The sequence below is a fragment of the Hyperolius riggenbachi genome, chromosome 1 (genome assembly GCF_040937935.1).
Source record: "Hyperolius riggenbachi isolate aHypRig1 chromosome 1, aHypRig1.pri, whole genome shotgun sequence".
Lineage (NCBI taxonomy): Eukaryota > Metazoa > Chordata > Amphibia > Anura > Hyperoliidae > Hyperolius > Hyperolius riggenbachi.
The window spans coordinates 447,316,075-447,338,241 of record NC_090646.1 but is presented as its reverse complement, the minus strand read 5'-3'; the positions used below and the strand labels follow the sequence as shown (position 1 = coordinate 447,338,241).

The window sequence follows — 22,167 nt, the reverse complement described above, 5'->3', positions numbered from 1 at the left end:
CTGCAGTTCTTGGCAGCTCAGGATGCTGTCATCATTCCACCAATTGCTTGTTGCAGCTGAGCTGCGGCCAGATAGCCCTTGATTTCCTGCAGGCATGTTGTTACATAATATTTCTTATGGGGGTCCTTTGCATTCACAGCCAGCTAGCACATGGTAATCAAGCCAGTTCAGGATTGAGTGATTACCATTCAGCTGTGAGGAGATTTGCATACCTGCATCCATTGGCTGATGCCAGCATAAAAGTCTGCCTCCCATTTTATACCCCGCCCGTCATAGTTGTCAGTACGCTGATCTACTGGGCACCTTGTTACTCTGTATAGTTCTGTTATTGTAGTTCTATGTAGTGTTGGGCGAACATCTAGATGTTCGGGTTCGGGCCGAACAGGCCGAACATGGCCGCGATGTTCGGGTGTTCGACCCGAACTCCGAACATAATGGAAGTCAATGGGGACCCGAACTTTTGTGGTTTGTAAAGCCTCCTTACATGCTACATACCCCAAATTTACAGGGTATGTGCACCTTGGGAGTGGGTACAAGAGGAAAAAAACATTTAGCAAAAAGAGCTTATAGTTTTTGAGAAAATCGATTTTAAAGTTTCAAAGGGAAAACTGTCTTTTAAATGCGGGAAATGTCTGTTTTCTTTGCACAGGTAACATGCTTTTTGTCGGCATGCAGTCATAAATGTAATACATATAAGAGGTTCCAGGAAAAGGGACCGGTAATGCTAATCCAGCAGTAGCACACGTGATGGAACAGGAGGAGGGTGGCGCAGGAGGAGAAGGCCACGCTTTGAGACACAACAACCCAGGCCTTGCATGAGGACAAGAAGCGTGCGGATAGCATGCTTTGTACCACCATGCAGTCATAAATGTAATAAAGATAAGTGGTTCAATAAACAGGGACCACGCGGCAACGCTAACCCAGCAGCAGCACACGTGATGGAACAGGAGGAGGCGCAGGAGGAGAAGGCCACGCTTTGTGAGACACAACAACCCAGGCCTTGCATGAGGACAAAAAGCGTGCGGATAGCATGCTTTGTACCGCCATGTAGTCATAAATGTAATAAAGATAAGAGGTTCCATAAACAGGGACCGGCAACGGTAACCCAGCAGCAGCAGCAGCAGCAGCAGCACACGTGATGGAACAGGAGGAGGCGCAGGAGGAGAAGGCCACGCTTTGTGAGACACAACAACCCAGGCCTTGCATGAGGACAAAAAGCGTGCGGATAGCATGCTTTGTACCGCCATGTAGTCATAAATGTAATAAAGATAAGAGGTTCCATAAACAGGGACCGGCAACGGTAACCCAGCAGCAGCAGCAGCAGCACACGTGATGGAACAGGAGGAGGCGCAGGAGGAGAAGGCCACGCTTTGTGAGACACAACAACCCAGGCCTTGCATGAGGACAAAAAGCGTGCGGATATAGCAGCAATGCTTTTTGCCGCCATGCAGTCATAAATGTAATACAGATGAGAGGTTCAATAAACAGGGACCGGAAACGCTAAACCATCCCAGATGTTCATCGGTCATGTTACTTGGTTGGGGTCCAGGAGTGTTGCGTAGTCGTTTCCAATCCAGGATTGATTCATTTTAATTTGAGTCAGACGGTCTGCATTTTCTGTGGAGAGGCGGATACGCCGATCTGTGATGATGCCTCCGGCAGCACTGAAACAGCGTTCCGACATAACGCTGGCTGCCGGGCAAGCCAGCACCTCTATTGCGTACATTGCCAGTTCGTGCCAGGTGTCTAGCTTCATGCCCGGTTTCAGGTCCAGCGGTGCCAGCCACAAATCCGTCTGTTCCTTTATTCCCCTCCAAATTTCCTCCCCTGTGTGCTGCTTATCCCCAAGGCAGATCAGCTTCAGCAACGCTTGCTGACGCATGCCAACAGCTGTGCTGCACTGCTTCCACGATCCTACTGCTGCTGGTGCTGGGTTAGCATTTCCGGATGAGGTACAGCTTTGAGATGCGTTGGAGGAGAAGGAGTCAGAGAGGTAGGTGCTGCTGTTGTTATCCAGCTGTTTGCGGCGTGGGCAACACCCGCGCCGTAGCAGGTGAGGAATCGCTGCCAGGCTCCACAAGGTTCACCCAGTGCGCGGTAAGGGAGATGTATCGACCCTGGCCGAACGCACTCGTCCAGGTGTCAGTGGTGAGGTGAACCTTGCAGGCAACGGCATTCTTCAAGCTTCGGGTTATTTAGCTGACCACGTGCTCATGCAACTCAGGCACTGCAGAGCGCGCAAAGTGGTAGCGGCTGGGAACCACGTAACGTGGGATGGCCACTGACATCATGCCCTTGAAGCTGTTTGTCTCCACCACTCGATATGGCAGCATTTCGCAGGCCAGAAGCTTGGCTATGCTGGCTGGCTGTTACTGCCACGGCCCGGGGGTCATTTGCTGGCAATTTCCTCTTGTGCTCAAACATCTCAGAGACAGACAACTCAACCGTAGCGCTGCACACCGAAGGGCTGTTGGTTGTTGTGTTTGATGAACACTGGGAGACCTCAAGAGCACTAGTCCGGAAAGTGACAGTGTCAGCATCGTCTGATGTTTGTGAATGTTGTGAACCACGCAATGGCTGGGCTACTGCTGCTGCTGAGGCGGGTCTGGTGGTGAGTCTGGTGAACCCAAGGGAGGCAGTGTTGCTGGTGGTACCCTGTCCTGCCGCGTTTGCCCACAGAGTGGGATGTTTGGATAGAATGTGGCGGCTCATGCTGGTGGTGGAGAGGTTGTTAATACTTTTCCCCCTGCTCAGGCGGGTCTTGCACACCTTGCAAATCGCCATGGTAACATCCTCAGTGCAGTCTTCAAAGAAAGCCCAGACTTTAACTGGCTGAGGACTCGGACCTCGTGCGTGATGTGCTGGTGCTGCTTAACCCACTGCTGGACGCTTGAGAGGTCATCCAAGTAATTATCTGGTCCTGTTCTTTTGGATCTGTGAGGGTTGTTGTCCTGGACAACATGGGCAGTATTGAGTGGGTTTTCTTGGGTGCTCCCCTGTGGCCTGTACGTGAACCGTCAGGGGAAACACCTCTTCCCTTGCCCCTCCCTCTTTCACCGGATTTCTTCCTCATTTCACTTATCCTTAAAGTACACGCTGACTGGCAGCAGTACAGTGGCAGTACAGAAATGCTATACAGTGGTGGGTGAGCGGTGTACCACTATTGTCAGCAGTGACACAGAGCACAATGCTATACAGTGGCGGGTGAGCGGTGTACTACTGTTCCCAGCAGACACAGAGTGGAAGTAAACACAATGCTATATAGTGTGGCTGAGCCGTGTACACAGAGTGGCATTAAACACAATGCTATATAGTCTGCTATATAGTCACCCCGAACAGGGTGATGTTCTGCAGAACCCGAACAGTGGCAAACACTGTTCGCCCAACACTACTGGGAGGGAACGCAGATTTTAGTACCTAAACACACGATACAACATGTTTTCCGGGGTCGGACTCTGAGGCACATACAGATGGTCCCGATCATCATCCTCATCATACAACTCTTCTCCTGAGTCTGACCCACCCACCACCTCTGCCACCCCAACATCCCCAGACACAGACCCCTCATCGTCCTCAACATTAACTTGGGATGCTGGCCTGAGCCAGACCTCCTCCTCCACATCAGGCCCCATCATCTCCTCAATGGCAGCCCTCATTAATCGCTCTGGCGACGGACTGATGGACACAACGTTCTCCTCCGGGGAGGGCTGCTGCTGACCACTGGCTGCTGGGGTGGATGTTATAGCTTGCGTGGGGCGTTGGCTGTTGCTGTTGTTGGGAGTGCTGCTCACAGCGGAGGTCTCTGGGGAACTCATGTTGAGCTCATATAGTGGTTGACGGTGAGTGGAGTATTACTGATCCCAGCAATATACACACTGACTGGCAGAGTACGCAATGCTATATAGTGTGGCTGAGCGGTGTACACAGAGTGGCAGTAAACACAATGCTATATAGTCTGGCTGAGCGAGCGGTGTACTACTGTTCCCAGCAGAATCAGAGTGGCAGTGAACAATGGTATATAGTCTGGCTGAGCGGTGTACACAGAGTGTCAGTAAACAATGGTATATAGTCTGGCTGAGCGAGCGGTGTACTACTGTTCCCAGCAGAATCAGAGTGGCAGTAAACAATGGTATATAGTCTGGCTGAGCGGTGTACACAGAGTGTCAGTAAACAATGGTATATAGTCTGGCTGAGCGGTGTACACAGAGTGTCAGTAAACAATGGTATATAGTCTGGCTGAGCGGTGTACACAGAGTGGCAGTAAACACAATGCTATATACTCTGGCTGAGCGAGCGGTGTACTACTGTTCCCAGCAGACACAGAACAGTAAACAGAATGCTATATAGTGTGGCTGAGCGAGCGGTGTACCACTATTCCCAGCAGACACAGAACAGTAAACAGAATGCTATATAGTGTGGCTGAGCGAGCGGTGTACCACTATTCCCAGCAGACACAGAACAGTAAACAGAATGCTATATAGTGTGGCTGAGCGAGCGGTGTACCACTATTCCCAGCAGACACAGAACAGTGAACAGAATGCTATATAGTGTGGCTGAGCGAGCGGTGTACCACTATTCCCAGCAGACACAGAACAGTGAACAGAATGCTATATAGTGTGGCTGAGCGAGCGGTGTACCACTATTCCCAGCAGACACAGAACAGTGAACAGAATGCTATATAGTGTGGATGAGCGAGCGGTGTACCACTATTCCCAGCAGACACAGAACAGTAAACAGAATGCTATATAGTGTGGCTGAGCGAGCGGTGTACCACTATTCCCAGCAGACACAGAACAGTGAACAGAATGCTATATAGTGTGGCTGAGCGAGCGGTGTACCACTATTCCCAGCAGACACAGAGTGGCAGTAAACAGAATGCTATATAGTGTGGCTGAGCGAGGTACACAGAGTGGCAGTAAACAGAATGCTATATAGTGTGGCTGAGCAAGCGGTGTACTACTATTCCCAGCAGACACAGAGTGGCAGTAAACAGAATGCTATATAGTGTGGCTGAGCGAGGTACACAGAGTGGCAGTAAACAGAATGCTATATAGTGTGGCTGAGCAAGCGGTGTACTACTGTTCCCAGCAGTGACACAATGACAGGGGGGACCCTGGCTAGCGTGGCTGGAGCGCGAACTACCCTGCCTGCCTACCCAAAGCTAAACCCACAGACAAATGGCGGAGATATGACGTGGTTCGGGTATTTATTTACCCGAACCACGTGACAGTTCGGCCAATCAGAGCGCGTTCGGGTCCGAACCACGTGACCCGTTCGGCCAATCACAGCGCTAGCCGAACGTTCGGGGAACGTTCGGCCATGCACTCTTAGTTCGGCCATATGGCCGAACGGTTTGGCCGAGCACCGTCAGGTGTTCGGCCGAACTCGAACATCACCCGAACAGGGTGATGTTCTGCAGAACCCGAACAGTGGCGAACACTGTTCGCCCAACACTAGTTCTATGCAACCTTATTACTTGTGCTTTAGCTAGTTCTTGATAAATATATATGCAGACTTGCTAATATATATTTATCCGTTACTTGAGCTGTTTGTTATTTTTTTCTTATCATTGTGAATTGCCTAGTTCCATGCTTGATGGACGTTCGCTGCATCCGCGGTGGATCAGTGAAGTCCATTATCCAGATAGCTTGGATTCTACCATCACCACGTTGGTGACTGTAGTAGTCCTGCTACTCTAGTTTCTGGGAACGTAACTATAGGCTGCAGTTGCTGTTAGTTACGTTCTATCCTGTGTGGATGCTTGCTGGTTACTGTTGTTAGCCAGCTTGCTCTGCTTCTGTGGACATGACTGTGAGCTGCGGTTGCTACTAGTTATGCTCCAAACTATGGTCCTGCCTTGTACCTGTTTGAATACTTGCTATCGCTAAGGCAGCACAGTGCGAACTAAGTCAGCGCAACATCGCACTGCACTGTCATTGTGTTTTATTTGTAGCGATATCGGAAGCCCAGAGCTGCAGTTGCTCTGGGCAGCCTGTGTAACCTCTTCCATTATCCAGCTCTTAGCCCTGTTCTGGGTGGTCAGAAAGTATGATCCACCGCCCCCCCCCCCCCCCCCCCCCCAGCATTACACGCACTTTTTTTTGGCTGTTGGACAGAGAAACTGTCATTCACTAAGTGCTTTTGAAAATAAACAAAACTCTTAGAATCCCCCATGAGGAGATGGGCTAGTTTAAAACCTGTTGGTTCTGTCAGGTTTCTACTACCCACTGTAAGTGACAGCAACATAGGAGAAAAATAATTTATGGCTCATTTTACTCTGGAAGATATGTACTTATTTGTATGTGTTTTTAATTTTAAGATTTCCACGACAGTTCCTCTTTAAGGAGGTATTGATTGCGGTTATTTTACTCTGGGAGAAACATACTTCGTATCTGTATGTGTATCTATGTATTTTAAATTTTAACATTTTCGCGATAGTGGTCCTTTAAGTGTCAGAAAGCAGAATCACACGTAAAGACATCTTGTTGCAACCCATAGTCTTCTTTTCACTGTTTTAAAAATAATTGTATAAAATAATATAAAATAAGCATTATGTATCTCATTCTGTAATCTGTCCCCATTTTCAAAGAGAAAATACTGGTTTGTGAAATTTCTCTTTAATCCTTGGTAAAAAAAAAAATCCTTTCTTTTTTAGCTTATATGATTGTACCTGATCATTTCCCCTAAACATTAAGTGTGTACAGGCGATTCCCCCAATGTTCTTGGTCTCCCAACCATTTTTGTTGCTGTAGGAACTTCCTTCGAAATTCCCTGTCCATCGAATATCATGTCTGTACAGCTCTTGTACTGAAACGGCAACCCAAAATGATCTTATGTCATAAGACTTGTGTCAAATATCATAGTAAGAACTTCTAAAAGGTGAGTGAAATAATGGGGGGAAACTGCACTATCATACACACTGTAGTGTAAACATAAATCTAGGACTATCTAGATGTAAAAAAATATAAGCTGCAGATAATGTGAGTGGCTACAATTTCATGACTTCTATATTTCTTAACATCTAAAGGTGCATACTTACCTTTGACGGTTGTCGCCTGTCGGGAATCAAGACCTGTCCGCCTTGGCTGACGTCACTGGCCGGGCTGCACAAACTCGTGTCAGCTGATGATGCACTGTGTTGCTATGCAGGGGGGGGGGGGTGATGAGTGGCACGGTGGCATGAACAATGGGATCAGCGGGGGATCGAAGTTACTGGGGGTGAGTAGATCAGTCGGGCGGATCGCTCGTGGGTTGGAGGTCAGGCTTCCGTACATACGCCTGATTATCAGCTGAGGCGGTCCTTATCGGCCACCTCAGCCGACTTACGTCGTTGATACGGGCCTTTAAAGTTCCCTCACTGATACAATTTTAATAGTACAATGTTACCAAATCTATATAGTGGAAGGGTAAACTGAGTGAATATACCTTATATGGATACTTTAACCACTTATAGAGGAACTGTAGCAAAAATCTTAAAATGTAAAACACATACAAATAAGAAGTACATTTCTTCCAAAGTAAAATGAGCCATACATTACTTTTCTCCTATGTTGCTGTCACTTACAGTTGGTAGTAGAAATCTTACCATACACGGTAGTAGAAATCTGACATTACCGACAGGTTTTGGGTTAGTCCATCTCCTCATGGGGGATTCTCAGCATGGCCTTTATTCTTTATAAATTAGTAAGAAATTGTACTAGCACCAATGGTTCGGTCGATGTGCTATAATCGCCTTTGGAGTCACAAGTCAATGTCCATATACTCCATCAGATTAGCACCATCTAAAAACGGTTTTATTAAGCAATCTTCAATTAAAATGTTACATCACTTTAAAAACCACATGTGGGTATGCCTTAGATGACGCACAGGCGTTTCGGGCCACTTCCAGTCCTTTCTCAAATCATAGCAGGCCCACACTAACAAGAATATCGCTTACAACCTATTTATAAGGCCCCCAAGAGGACCACATAGAGAACTGCTAATTAGCATATATACATATTCATCAATAACAAAAGCACCAATCCCATAACAGATCTCAAAAACATGGTTATAAACACTAAAAATGTGTAGTCATAATCTCACAATGTAACGTATACATGTACCAATATCATGGGACACTCACCCAACGCTCCTTTTTGTGTAAAACACCAAGGAAAGCATATAAACACGGTGATCCGTGTTTATATGCTTTCCTTGGTGTTTTACACAAAAAGGAGCGTTGGGTGAGTGTCCCATGATATTGGTACATGTATACGTTACATTGTGAGATTATGACTGAACATTTTTAGTGTTTATAACCATGTTTTTGAGATCTGTTATGGGATTGGTGCTTTTGTTATTGATGAATATGTATATATGCTAATTAGCAGTTCTCTATGTGGTCCTCTTGGGGGCCTTATAAATAGGTTGTAAGCGATATTCTTGTTAGTGTGGGCCTGCTATGATTTGAGAAAGGACTGGAAGTGGCCCGAAACGCCTGTGCGTCATCTAAGGCATACCCACATGTGGTTTTTAAAGTGATGTAACATTTTAATTGAAGATTGCTTAATAAAACCGTTTTTAGATGGTGCTAATCTGATGGAGTATATTTATTCTTTATAAAGACATTCCCTGAAAAAGATTTATACAATGATGCTGGCCAGCCTCCCTGCTCACCGTACACTTCTTTGGCACTTAGACGGAGCAACTGCCATTCACTAAGTACTTTTAAAAATCAAGAAAACCCTGAGAACCCTTTTGAGAAGATGGGCTAATCCAAAATCTGTCAGTAATGTCAGATTTCTACTACTTACTGTGACAGCAACATAGGAGAAAAGTAATGTATGGCTCATTTTACTCTGGAAGAAACGAACTTCTTATTTGTATATGTTTACATGTATTTTACATTTTAAGATTTTCGCAACAAAGGTCCTTTAAGGACCACAGGCTTACACCCCCTTAGTGACCAGGCTATTTATTCACTTCAGCACACTGCAGCTTTACCAGTGTGCTGCATGGCCATACAATTTAGCACCCAAATGAATCTGCAGCCCTTTTCTGCCCACCAAAGAGCTTTCTGCTGGTGGGCACTGATCGCTATCCCAGGCTGTATTTTTTTAAATTAATTTAACTGTCTTTTTTTAAAAAATGTAATAAAACAGACTATTATTTTTTTGGGGTACCTGGAGTTGGAGTCGGTGGTTTCCTAAACTGAGGAGTCGGATGATTTTTGTAGCCCTGTTACCAAATCTATGTACTATGTGCTTTCTGGTATTAGTTTTGAGATTGTTGGCCTTCTTGGATTTGTAGTTTAGCCTCCTATTTTTTAACACTTGCCATAGTAAATTTGCATTAATTATCAGTGTATGAAGTTGGGTACATTGTACGTCTGTACTTTTTGCAATAAATCTATTGGAAATACCTGTCTGTTGGAATCCTATGGCTTCTTGCTGCCAGAACAGTGGAAGTTCTTTCACCAGCACAAAGAAGAATGCCGGACCACATCTACTTTCTCCATGTGATTAGAGAGATTAAAGTAAATCTGAAAGGAAAAAAAAATGCCCCTGGGGGTACTTACAGTAACTCTGGAGGGGAAAGCCTTTGGATCCTAAAGAGGCTTTCCCAGTCCTCCTCATCAGAGGCGATTCAGCATGGGGACCCCCAAAAGTCTGCTGGTTGCCACGGCACACAGGCGCTCTAGCAGCTTTCAGCATGCACAGTATAGCAGACCTGATCGGGCTTGGCTACTTCTGATGTAGCCTGAGCGGAAAGCCACTAGTGCGCCTACGCAGATTATTTTTGCAAAAATGCACAGTTTGAAAACAGACCAATCAAAATGCACCTCAGCTTCAATGGATTAGTCCATTTTTAAGCTGCATAGGTTTTCCTAAACATTTTTCATAATTCATTTCTGCATCAACCTTGAATGATTTGCAGCTTGTTGTCCATTCCTTGGTGTAACACCTTGTCCTACACTCCATATCGATCCATCTGTTGCCTCTTCTTATTTAGCACCACTGAAAGCTATACATCCATTGGTCCATTATGTCTCCAGCCTTCACGTAACTAAGGAAAATTACTTCTTTGGTCAAATGTCCTTTTAATCAGTTAACTATCCAACATCAACTAGTAATTTACTGATCATATTAATCGGGTATTTTGGATCCATGAATAGCCAACTATAAGAGCAAGTCTTGTGATGTATAAAAATCCTTCAGAACAGAGATTATCACCATTGAGCTTCACAAACTGTGACCACTAAATTTTCAGGGCTTTCCATGGCTTTATATAACCAGATCTTGCACCCATCTTTTTAGTTGGACTAAGCAAAAAAATCCATAATCTAAAATAACATTTCTGAGGTGATAGTACAGTAATAACTGTTGCACATATCATTGAATGGAGGCCTGTAGCATGGCAACAGACTGTTTACTTCCTGTACTGTACACAATCACAGTGGAAGCTTAGTATTACTAATGCCAGGATCTTAACAGGTAAAGATCGGTGATTTTTCTAGATGGGTGCTGTGGCTTCAGCATCATAAAATCTTGTTGCATGCTATTTTTTCTTTGCATAGGTTTATAAAATGATCTGTCTTTGCACAAAGTAAAATAAACTTACTGAAAAAATGTATTTTTTTAAATAAGAGTCATATTGCATTTATCCAAAGGAATTAAATATTAAAATGCAATATAACAATAATATCAAATGAGGTCTTTAACTATGCCATTCATGTTTATAGCACCTGGAGCAAGAAAAGCATGAATTGAAGAGGAGATTTGAGAATCGTGAAGGGGAATGGGAAGGTCGGGTGTCTGAGTTGGAGAGTGATGTGAAGCAACTTCAGGAAGAGTTGGAGAAGCAGCAGGTACATCTGAGGGAGGCAGATCGGGAAAAGTCCACAGCAGTAAAAGAATTGTCAGATCAGAACCAAAGACTTTTGGAACAGCTCAATAGGGTAAGTGTCTGTGGAAGTCATAGCTGATACCATGTTTTGCTAAGATTAAATGACTTTGTCATATAACTTTTCATTTTTCATATTTTAATGCGTTCTGCATTGCAGATAGGATCAGCACTATCCTCAGTTAACATTAAGTTATTAATGATCCATTAAAATCCATATTTTGTGGTTATAAAATATTGAAAAGGCTTATGGCAAGTCATTGCAATAAAGTAGTTTCTTCACAAACTTATAACCTTAAGAGGGGGTAAAATTAATAATAATTCCAGTATTTGTATTGTGCTTTTCTCCTGTCGGACTCAAAGCACTTGCGAGGCAGCCACTAGAGTGCACTCAGTAGATAGTAGCAGTGTAAGTGAGTCTCGCCCAAGAACTCCTTATTCAATAGGTGCTGGCTTACTGAAATAGGAAGAGCTGAGATTTGAATCCAGGTCTCTGCTGGATAGTGGTTATGGGTTGACATTTTGGAGACCATCGTTCCTTTCTTTAGCCATCCATTAATCTACCAATGGCTTTGAATAGTAGATTAATACTAATTTGGTGTATATGAGGAAGAGAGGTGTCAGTAACTGGAAGACAAGAGAAAAGAGCTGTTATTGCCCCAGAACACCTCTTAAAGGATATCTGACCCGAGGCATAGCTATCTAAGCTAAGAACAGAGGTATGATCATGCTGGATCCATGTACCTCTGTGCATGGTCTGTTCCTCTACTCGGTATTATATTTTCTGTGTGTGTAAGGGTGTTTCTGCAGGGGGAGTGGTTAGTGTTAGGCACCACCAGGGGAGGGCAGTTAGGGTTAGGCACCACCCGGGGGGTGGTTAGGCTTAGGCATTACCTGTGGGGTGGTTAGGGTTAGGCACCACCAGGGGGGGTGGTTAGGGTTAGGCACCACCAGGGAGGTTAGGCACCACAGGGGGTGGGGAGGTTGTTAGGGTTAGGCACCACCAGGTGAGTGGTTAGGTTTAGGCAACACCAGGGGAGGGTTCTGTGTGAGAGTAGGGTTGGGTTAAGCTGTATTGTTGAATTACATAATGATTTTTAACAAAAATATCTTTTCGTTATAACCTTCCGTCTGTTTTAAAAACGGTATTTATTATCGTTAACCAACTTCGTTAAAGTTTATCATTATTGAGATTTTGTTATCCACTGGCACCAATTCGTTATCCAGCCGGGCCCTTTTTTTTCCTGGCGCCCCTTTTTCATGCACCCAAAAAGTACCTGCTGCAGTCTGTACCTGGCCCCCTGCAATTAGAAATGATGCAGATTTTGTCACAGAGGGTAGGTTTGACAGTGATTGCTGACACTGCCTTGCCTCCCTAGTGACTTTAAAGTCTATACATAGGCTGTGTGTTAAGCCTGGTACACACAATATCAACTGGAATTTTCCCATTGTTTAATAATTTCCAACATGTCCAACCTGTTTCCGATGGAGAAAGGGATCTTAAAATCGATTCCTTTCTCGATCAGATACAAACTGGACATTTCAATGTGATGGGGGAATTGCAATGTGCGTACCAGGCCTCAAGGTGGCCACTAACGATACAATCTTTTTCATCCAATCTTACCATTTCTATGTAATATAAGGTAACTGCCTAAATTATCCATTCAGTATATTCACTGAGTTTACCCTTATACTACATAGATTTGGTAAAATTGGATGAAAAAGGTTGTGCCATTAGTGGCCACCTTTAGACCCACCTCTGTGAATTGAACTATGTGGAACTGCAGTTACCACGTGCCACGCAGCGGGCCAACTTCACAAGGGGAAGACATTGAGCAGAGAAAATAAAACATTAAATCAATGTTTTAAAGGGACTCCGAGCAGTGATTAAAAACAAAATCTCAATGGAACCAAGCTTTCTGGCCATGAGAGAGGAATGATATGTAAAGAAGAGAATCGGATTTATTCACATTGGCATGAAGTTTTATAATAATACATTATGGAAAAAAAAAATGCATAGACAGTTATGTTAGTCACAGTTGATTTTATTGTGTTCCTCTATAGAGCAAGTTTGTCTATGTATTTAATGGAAACAATTTTAACTATGTCTGTACCTTTCTCTTTCGGAAAATAAAAGAGTTATAAAAAAAAAAAAAAAAAATCTGAACTTACCTGGGGCTTTCTCCCACCCACCGAGGGTCGGAGGTCCCTCGGCGTCCTTCTGGCTCCTCTCCGGGTCCTGGTGTCGCCGGGTGCCATTTCTCCAGAGGGACCGGGAGAGGAGCCAGAAGGACGATGAGAGACCTCCCGACCTACGGTGGGCTGGAGAAAGCCCCAGGTAAGTTCCGATTTTGTTTTTATTCACTGCTCAGAGACCCTTTAAGTTTTTAAACATGAAATAAAATTGTTGGATATCTAAAAGAAAAAGTCATTTTTAAATATTGCTACGGTTGCTAGATCTGCCTTGTGCGCCTCCCCGACGCTGTCCCCTAAAGTCAATGTCCCCCCAGTGCCCGTGTAAAGTGTATACATTACCTCAACAAACTGAACGCCGTTACTGCCGCGCGCCCGATCGAGCAACATCTTGCAGCATGCGCAAACAAGAATGCAACCAATTTTTGTCCCACAAATTGGTCGCATTCGTGGTCGGGGCGTGCACCTGGTGGCACCGATTTTAATCCAATTCGATTGTAATAATTGAAATGAATGGTCGATTGGCCGCCAAGTTGCTTGATGTATGGCTACCCAACTAATGCTCTGAGAAAATGTGGGTCTGATTATAGTGCCAATGTGGGCTTGGTGTATAATGTGTTCCAACTCTGAGAGATTTTTGTTGACTCTAATGCATTCTTTTTAATCTCTGAAAAGGTTTGTCTTTTTATATACACACTAGTGACCTTAGCCCGTTTAAAAAGGGGCTAGGTCTGTCAGTAATCCGCCGTGCGCGCGCACGCCGCCAACTGCGCGTCTTGCGCGTGCACTCACCCACCGTGCGTGCACAAGCGGCCGCCCCTTCTGGCCCTGTCCTCCTCCGGCTCTCGGCACTGTCTCTGCGTCTTGTCCCTGCATATGCGCAGTGCTAAAAAGCACTGACACACGGACAGACGCAGGAACACTTGCCTATTATTAGGTAGGATATATGTGTAATGATGTTGTTTGATTGCTTAGTTGCTTAGTCGTGCCAACTAAAAACTAAAAAAGTAATTTTTAGGAGTAGGAGGATAGATGCACTTGTTTCATCTCATCAGTGTTTTCTTTCACTCCAGGTTCATTTTAAGGATGCTAAAATCTTAAATGTTTGAAATTCACAAAAGGAAATTGTCTTGCAAAAATAACATTTATTGTGGTAAGAATTGTAATCTACATTAACTGATTTCATAAAGTTCCCCAAACTACATATATTCATAGCCGGCCTTTGACCTGAGCAACCGGAGCGGTCGTTCAGGGTGCTGGCTTTCAAGGGGGCACCTATAGCTAGCTACCTATACTGAGGGCGCCTGCACCTGATTTCCTTTACTGGGGGACTTATAGCTGGCTACCTATACTGAGGGCATCTACACCTGATTTCCTTTACTGGGGGACTTATAGCTGGCTACCTATACTGAGGGCACCAACACCTGGCTACCTATACTGAGGGCACCAACACCTGGCTACCTATACTGGAGGCACCTACGCCGGGCTATCTATGAAGGGAGACCTACAACTGACTTCCTATACTGGAGGCACCTATGCCGGGCTATCTATGGAGGGAGACCTACAACTGACTTCCTATATCATTCCAAATTGGGGGGGGGGGGGGCTAACTGTCCCACTGATTTTTATTAATATTCCTTAAAGGTTCTAGCCTTCATTTTTAAGTTTATTCAGGATAATGCACTCTTTCCATCCATTTTGTGGTTATTAATAGTATTTTTTCTATTATACATATGTGATGTATCACGGAGATCTGAGCATTTTGCGTGATGTGTCACGACTTCAAAAAGGTTGGGAACCACTGTCCTAGGAGGTATCTCCGGAAAAAAGGTGAATTGCATAAGGCTTGTGTGTGTGTGTGTGTGTGTGTGTGTGTGCACGCGAAGAGAGGATGAAGGGGGGGGGCATGAAAATCAGGTTTCGCTCATGGCGCTGTGAAACCTAAGGCTGGCCCTGCATATATTGCTAACTATACTGTATGCTTGTTTTGTGCTAATTGTATGAATCATTATGTAGCCAGACAATGATCAGCCCATTATGCTTCTGAGCCCTATTGCAGCTAAATGGTCAGGTTTGACCACAAATACATGTTTGGTATTATATAATTGTCAAAGGATTTTTTACTGAAAGTAAATATAAAGTGAAAATGTTCCTGCCAATTTAACTTACCTTGGGCTTCTTCCTGCCTCCTGTAGTTGTTCTGGTCCCTTGCTGTTGTTCTGTTCTCAGTCCTGCAGCAACTGTAGCCCTCAGAAAGCTGCATGTGAACCTCCTAGATCAATCTGTGCATGTGCTACAGCTAGGGCTACAGCTACAGCAGGGGTGAGAGAAGATCGACAGTGAGGGACCAGAAGGAATACAGGCGGCTGGAAGAAACCCTGGGTTAGTTAAATTGGCTGAAAATTCTTATCTAAAGTTTAGATAGTTTACACAGCAAATCTAGCTGCAAACAGATTCAACAGTTTATGATTATTTATTCCTGTGATACAATGACAGCAGCCATGTTCTGTTTGTCACATTACACATAGGCAAGCTGATCTGCATCTCCAGCCCTCAGCCTGTGAAAACTTCACTCCCCTCTCCTCCTCCCCTCTGTTTCTGAAATCTCTGGCTAGTAACCTCCACCTCCTCCTGCCCAGACTGAGCTCCCATAAGCCCTCGCTACTAAGGCTGAGTGCCAAGGATCTCTGGAGAAGCTGTGGGCAAGGCTTTTTTAGTTTATAGGGAATTAGAGTATTAAATTAAAACAAAAAACAGTATCTGGCTTGAGGAATGCCCTATAAACTATATGAAAGGAACACAATTATGCAATGAGTAAAAGTTTATCTTGGACCCCCCCCCCCCCCCCATCCACACACAGCATATTGATTCTCAATAAGCTGTGTGTGGATTCTCAATTGATTTTAGCAGGAAATCTATTGAAAATCAGTTAAATCGTAGAATTGCACTGTTTGATGCATTGCGCAAGCTATAGCCCATGGATCGTCCACTGCTCCTGCTCTTCCACTGATCAACCTATATTTTCCAACCTGTCTGATACCCCTGATTGATTTTTGGTCAAAATCGATTGAAATTGATCAATTGGACATGATGGAGCAATAAAGTCCCGGCAGATTTGATCAGAAAATTGATACGCGTGATGCATGCGTTAGGCAGGCAATATTGACAGTTACTGTGCTGAGATGTAAGTATCATATTTTTCCGAGGTTAGCAAGGCCAAGGAAAGTTCCGGTTAGAGGGGTCAGGTGTCTTCGCCTCAACATCCCCTTAGATGAAAGATAGAGTTTATTGGTTAGAGGAAGTACTGAGTTAAACACATCTCCTTACGAAAAGAGCTTGTTGTTCACCTTCTGGGGTGGATTTCTTGTACCCACGCCCTGCATCTGCTGCTCATGACAACGGTATGTGGGTGAAAGGGGTGGGACTGATGGTAATCTCGGAATACACATGTGAAAGGTGTTCACTGTGGTCACAGTAACCCCAGGGGAGAAAGAACTAGCCATAACACAATGAATACCCGGAACCAGAGGGAGTCTTTCTGTGGAGGTATCCACTCTCTATAAGTGTAGCATAAGGGGTGCACTCAGAGCAGGATCATCCACCAGGCAACCTAGGCAGGTGTCAAGGGGCCCATCTGTGTGTCTAGGGTCCAAGGGGCCTAGTGGGTCGATGTTACGGGGCCTAGTGGGTGTCAAGGTGCCCACCAGCCACCTCCTCTGGCCCCTCTCTTTATTTTAGCTCCCCAAAAGGAACACAAGAGGGCCTCAAATCAACTACCTTGTTTAGGGCCCCATTGCATCTTAATCCATCTCTGGGTGCACTGCTGTAACATTAGACTGGAAGATAGATTAACGTTAGGCATTGTTGAAAGGCTAAATGTTAAGTTTAGATTTGGGAAAGTCACAAAATTGTGTGCAATCTTCTGTAGGGGCCCATACATTGGTCGATTTCAGCCATCAATCGATCAATTCTATGGAATCAATCAGAAATCGATTCTATCAAATCAATTGATCGATTTGCGGCCGATTTCAATCGATTTGATTTATCCAACAGGATGGAGAATCTAGGTCGATCTGCTGCTGGCAGCAGATCGATGGCCTATAGAGTTGCATTGGATCTAATGGTCCAATAATGCATTTAGATCGATTTCCAATAGATTTCTTTCTGAAATCTATTGAAAATCTGTTCCTAGTGTGTGGCACACATCAGATAGATTCCTGTAAGATTCAACTTGACAGACATCTGACTGAAATCTATCTGATAGTCGAATGTGCTGCAAATCTATAAGTGTATGGCCCCCTTAAAGCTTTTGATTTAGAAAAAAAATCACGAAAGAATCCAAAGTGATCTTTGCATGTTTTAGGCTTTGTTTCCGCTTACTTATTCGCAGCGTGTCTTCGAGCGCAAATTTGGAAGCAGAATCGCAGCCTGTAAAATGAACAGGCTGCTTCCGATTTGCGGGCAGGGAAAAATGAGTGCCCGCAACGTTTTATTGGACATTGCATCCGAATCCCCATAGCCACGTAGAACAGGCATTGGATTTTGTATCAGTTTAATTTTGCATAGATTCAATTGATTGATTCAATAGTGCCATCAAATGATGTGTGGACAGCATTGGGCATAATTCAGTAAACTGGAAAAACCCCTCTGGACCTCTACAAGGTGTGTCAAGTGACCATAGGCTGGGTTTAAAATTAATCCTTCAGTAAATTAGCCTTTCTGAGGCAATCTATTTATAGGTCTAGAAATAAAGCTACTCTCAGTCTGAAACAAGGCCAATGAAAATAGGATTGAAGCCTGAGATGATAAAGTAATTTCCATCTGTCATTAGATGAGGACACCGTGCTTTACATATACATACATTGTACTGTGTGTGTACAATGCATTCCATTTCCAAATAGACAATTTCTAAGGAGATGTAGTGGTCCCGTTTCTTGAAGTTATACTGTATACACAACCTTTGTAAAGGAGAATAAACGTAGAAACACAGTTGCACAGCAGGGGAGCTTTCTTTTTGGCATTTTTCCGTGAGCAGCAGTTATTTAGAAATAGATCCTTTGGCATAAGCATTTGCCAATTGTATCATTTATGTAGAGGAGCACTTATTTACAATCCTATTTTGTTGTGCTACAGTATATTACCTGTCCAGCCTTCATTTTTTTTTTTTTTTTACCAGACCCGTATCCCTGTGTGTTTGTGTGTATATATATATGGTGAGCAAATTCAAATTGCCATGTCTGGGGCACTTGGAGTGTAATGCTGGGAATACACGGCTCGATTTTGAGCAATTTAGATGGCTTGATAGATAATTTCCGACACATACTATCTCCCGCCAATCGTTTCGTTGCTCGAGTCTGCATTGGGGACAGTGCAAAAATATAAGAAAAACAAGCGGAAGATAATAGAATTGCCTGCGCAATCGAGAGGTGAATCGATCGAGTGGCAAAATCAAGCCGTGTATGCCCAGATTCATAAGGTGGCCATAAACGTATAGATTTGCAGCAGATTCGACCATAAGATAGATTTCTGTCAGATGGCTGTCAAGTCGAATCTGACAGGAATCTGATGTGTGCCACACACTAGGAACAGATTTCCAATAGATTTCAGAAAGGAATCTATTGGAAATTGATCTAAATGCATTATTGGACCATTATAGATCCAATGCAACTCTATGGGCCATCGATCTGCTGCCAGCAGCAGATCGACCTAGATTTTCCATCCTGTCAGATCAAATCAATCGAAATCGTCTGCAAATCGATCGATCGATATATTTGATAGAATCAATTTTCGATCGGTTGATTCCATAAAATCGATCGATCGATGGCTGAAATCGACCAGTGTATGGGTCCCTTTACTGTACTTCTGTTGTTGTTTTTCAATAAGTGTGATTGCATCTGGCTGGTTCAGATGCTTATCTTAATATACTATTATATTAATTGTGCAAAGTATCTGGTTTCGATTGCTGACAGGGTGCATGAGGTTTGTATAAATGTCTATGCTGCCCCCCTATTTCCTGCTGAGCTGTCACACTAGGTGGTGTCTGTTTTGACTCTTCATTCCTATTGGGGACCATTTTGCCCCATATGGTCTCGCCTTTCATGCTATTATCATTTTATACGTTCACTGAGTGTGGGGTCTTTGATTTATTTGCCCACTTGGTACACTCTTCTTTGTCTCTTTGTCTATTTCTGTGTTCTTGGTACTTTTCTCTTTATTGGTTTGTGGGCCATTATATTTATTGGGGCTCTGTGCATAACATACCAAGTCTTTTTCACAACTTTTTCGGTCTTTAATTTTATTCTTGATCTGGGGACTTTGTTGTGTGTGTCTTCTAATTTGTTCCTATGACATTGCATTTTAATCCGAATCTTGTTAGCTTCATTTTTTAGAATTTTTATATATTCAGAGGCCTGATGACGGGCATATGTCGCCCAAAATGAACATCGAACGCCAAGGCAGATTACCGGTATACATTTTGTCAGTTTCATGAACGATATTGATGTGTCCCACTGTTGTTCATGAAGATTGAATTCTCGGATAAGAATTTTATGAAAGCACTATTTTTGTATTTTTGTGTGAGTGTTTTTGCCTTTTACATTGAAAGGAGCCCTCCCAATCATATATATCTACATATACTGGAGCATCTGCCCTACAAAGACCATGGCCTCCAACATACCCTTATGTTAACCCTTTTGCTTAGCTTCACTTTCCTCCTCTTCTGTTCTGCCTAAGTTTGATATAAACTCTGTACAAAATATTACTTCTTCATTCACCTATAGTCATAATCCTAACCATTTTCCTCTGCCTACTCCTATTATAGACAAAATCCTAACATTAGCTCTAACTGTTCACCTAAACCAGACCAAACCATAAGTTGCCCAAAAGATTGTATTTATGGATCCAAGCCTAGATAAAAATTGACTATATATATATATATATATATATATATATATATATATATATATATATATATATATATATATGTATATATACAGTATATATTGTATATATTTATTTAATCCTATTATGAACAACTGCTGATTTTTATTTATTTATTTATTTTTTAATATGATTCAAGCTGAGTTATCTGATCAAAATGAAAAATCATTCATAAAATCTAATAGTAAAAAAATTTTTCTGAAGCTCACAACAATTGCCAATCGATATGCAGAGTCCTGAAAATTACCACCAATGTAACCAGATGCCAGAATTGCATGATTTGTAGACTGTTTGAGGAGCTGATTATTTAAAGAGTATCTGTTCAAAGAGACCACAACCCTCCGGTGGTTAAATAAGGTGAGGTCTTTAAGAGAAATGTCATCATTCTAAAAGTTTCAAAGATGCCTGAACTGAGAGGGATATGGTGGCTGCCATATTTATTTCCTTTTAAACCATACCACTTGCCTGGCAATCCTGCTGATCTCTTTGGCTGCAGTAGTATCTGGATCACACAACTGAAGCACGCATGCAGCTTGCACCTGCAGTCTGACTTGAGTCAGAAACCTCTGATCTGCATATGCTTGTTCAGGGTCTGTGACAAAGTTTTTGAGGCTGAGAATCAGCAGGACAGCCAGGAAACTGGTATTGTTTTAAAGTAAATAAGTATAATAACCTCCATATTTCTCTCAGGTCAGATGTTCTTTAAGAAGCTTACAGGTAATTTCTCCATGGGTGCCCACCCACACCCACGACTGAAATTACAACTTGGGTGTTGTCTTCTAAATAGTTGCCTGTGATGTTCCCAGCAACAAATTACATAGTTACATAGTTACATCGTTATTTTGGTTGAAAAAAGACATACGTCCATCGAGTTCAACCAAAGAACAAAGTACAACCCCAGCCTGCTCCCTCACATATCCCTGTTGATCCTAGGAAGGCGAAAAAACCCTTACAAGGCATGGTCCAATTAGCCCCAAAAGGGAAAAAAAATTCCTTCCCTACTCCAGATGGCAATCAGATAAAATCCCTGGATCAACATCATTAGGCATTACCTAGTAATTGTAGCCATGGATGTCTTTCAATGTAAGGAAAGCATCTAAGCCCCCAGGTATAGAGTTTGCAATAACGACTTCCTGTGGCAATGCATTCCACATCTTAATCACTCTTACTGTACGTTTTTCCTCCATGCGCAGATCATGTCCTCTAGTCCGTTGAGAAGGCCTAGGGACCAAAAGCTCATCCACCAAGCTTTTATATTGCCCTCTGATGTATTTATACATGTTAATTAGATCCCCTCTAAGGCGTCTTTTCTCTAGACTAAATAAACCCAGTTTATCTAACCTTTCTTGTGGTGAGATCTTCCATCCCTCGTGTGAATTTTGTTGCTCGTCTCTGCACCTGCTCTAAAACTGCAATATCTTTCCTGTAATGTGGTGACCAGAACTGAATTCCATATTCCAGATGTGGCCTTACTAGAGAGTTAAACAGGGGCAATATTATGTTAGCATCTCAAGTTTTTATTTCCCTTAATTAATTTCACATTTTCAGATTTATTTAATTGTCTGAGTATTCCAGATACATTTGACTTTTCTCTATAATCATCATTGTGGCTATTATCTAGCTAGATAGACTCAAGGCAAGATAATGAGGGATGAGGTATAGTGAAGTGTTTAGGAAAATAGAAATATATGTGCAGATACTTTTCTGTGCCTTTTTACATGATAGGTAAGCATAACTATGTTTTTCCCAGCAGAGATAGGCAGGGAGGCAGAGACCTCTGGTTTAATAGTGGGTGGGTGTATGTGCTTAGGCAGCAGGGAGCACTTTTTTGGGTATTGTGGTTGATTTTTATAAAAAAAAACACTTTCCTTTTTTAGCCAAATAAAAAAAAAGATGGGTGTTGATTAAGGCTCTGCCCACAGTGGGGCGGTTTGATGTAATGGATGTATTGTAATGTGGAAAATCGCAGTGCACTGTTAAACCTATGCGACGTTCACAGTCGTTCACGTGTCTGGTGTAGTGTGATCTATTGAAGTGAGTTATTCACACGCACTGCACGTATAACGCATGTCTTAAAGGACAACTGAAGTGAGAAGAATATGGAGGCTGCCATATTTATTTCCTTTTAAGCAATACCAGTTGCCTGGCAGCCCT

At 43.3% G+C, this 22,167-nt stretch overlaps 1 protein-coding gene across 3 annotated transcripts in view; it reads left to right on the top strand.

Annotated features, from left to right (window-relative positions):
• The window catches only part of BICDL1 (BICD family like cargo adaptor 1), a 116,286-nt gene that overhangs the window by 2,597 nt on the left and 91,522 nt on the right, over nt 1-22,167 (top strand). For all 3 annotated transcript variants that reach the window (XR_011021611.1, XM_068238721.1, XM_068238720.1), the window contains exon 2: nt 10,721-10,936. Coding sequence is in view for 2 of the 3 variants with exons in the window: in XM_068238721.1 (XP_068094822.1) it covers nt 10,721-10,936 (216 nt within the window). In the remaining variant the exon portion in view is untranslated. The remainder of the gene's footprint in view (nt 1-10,720; nt 10,937-22,167) is intronic.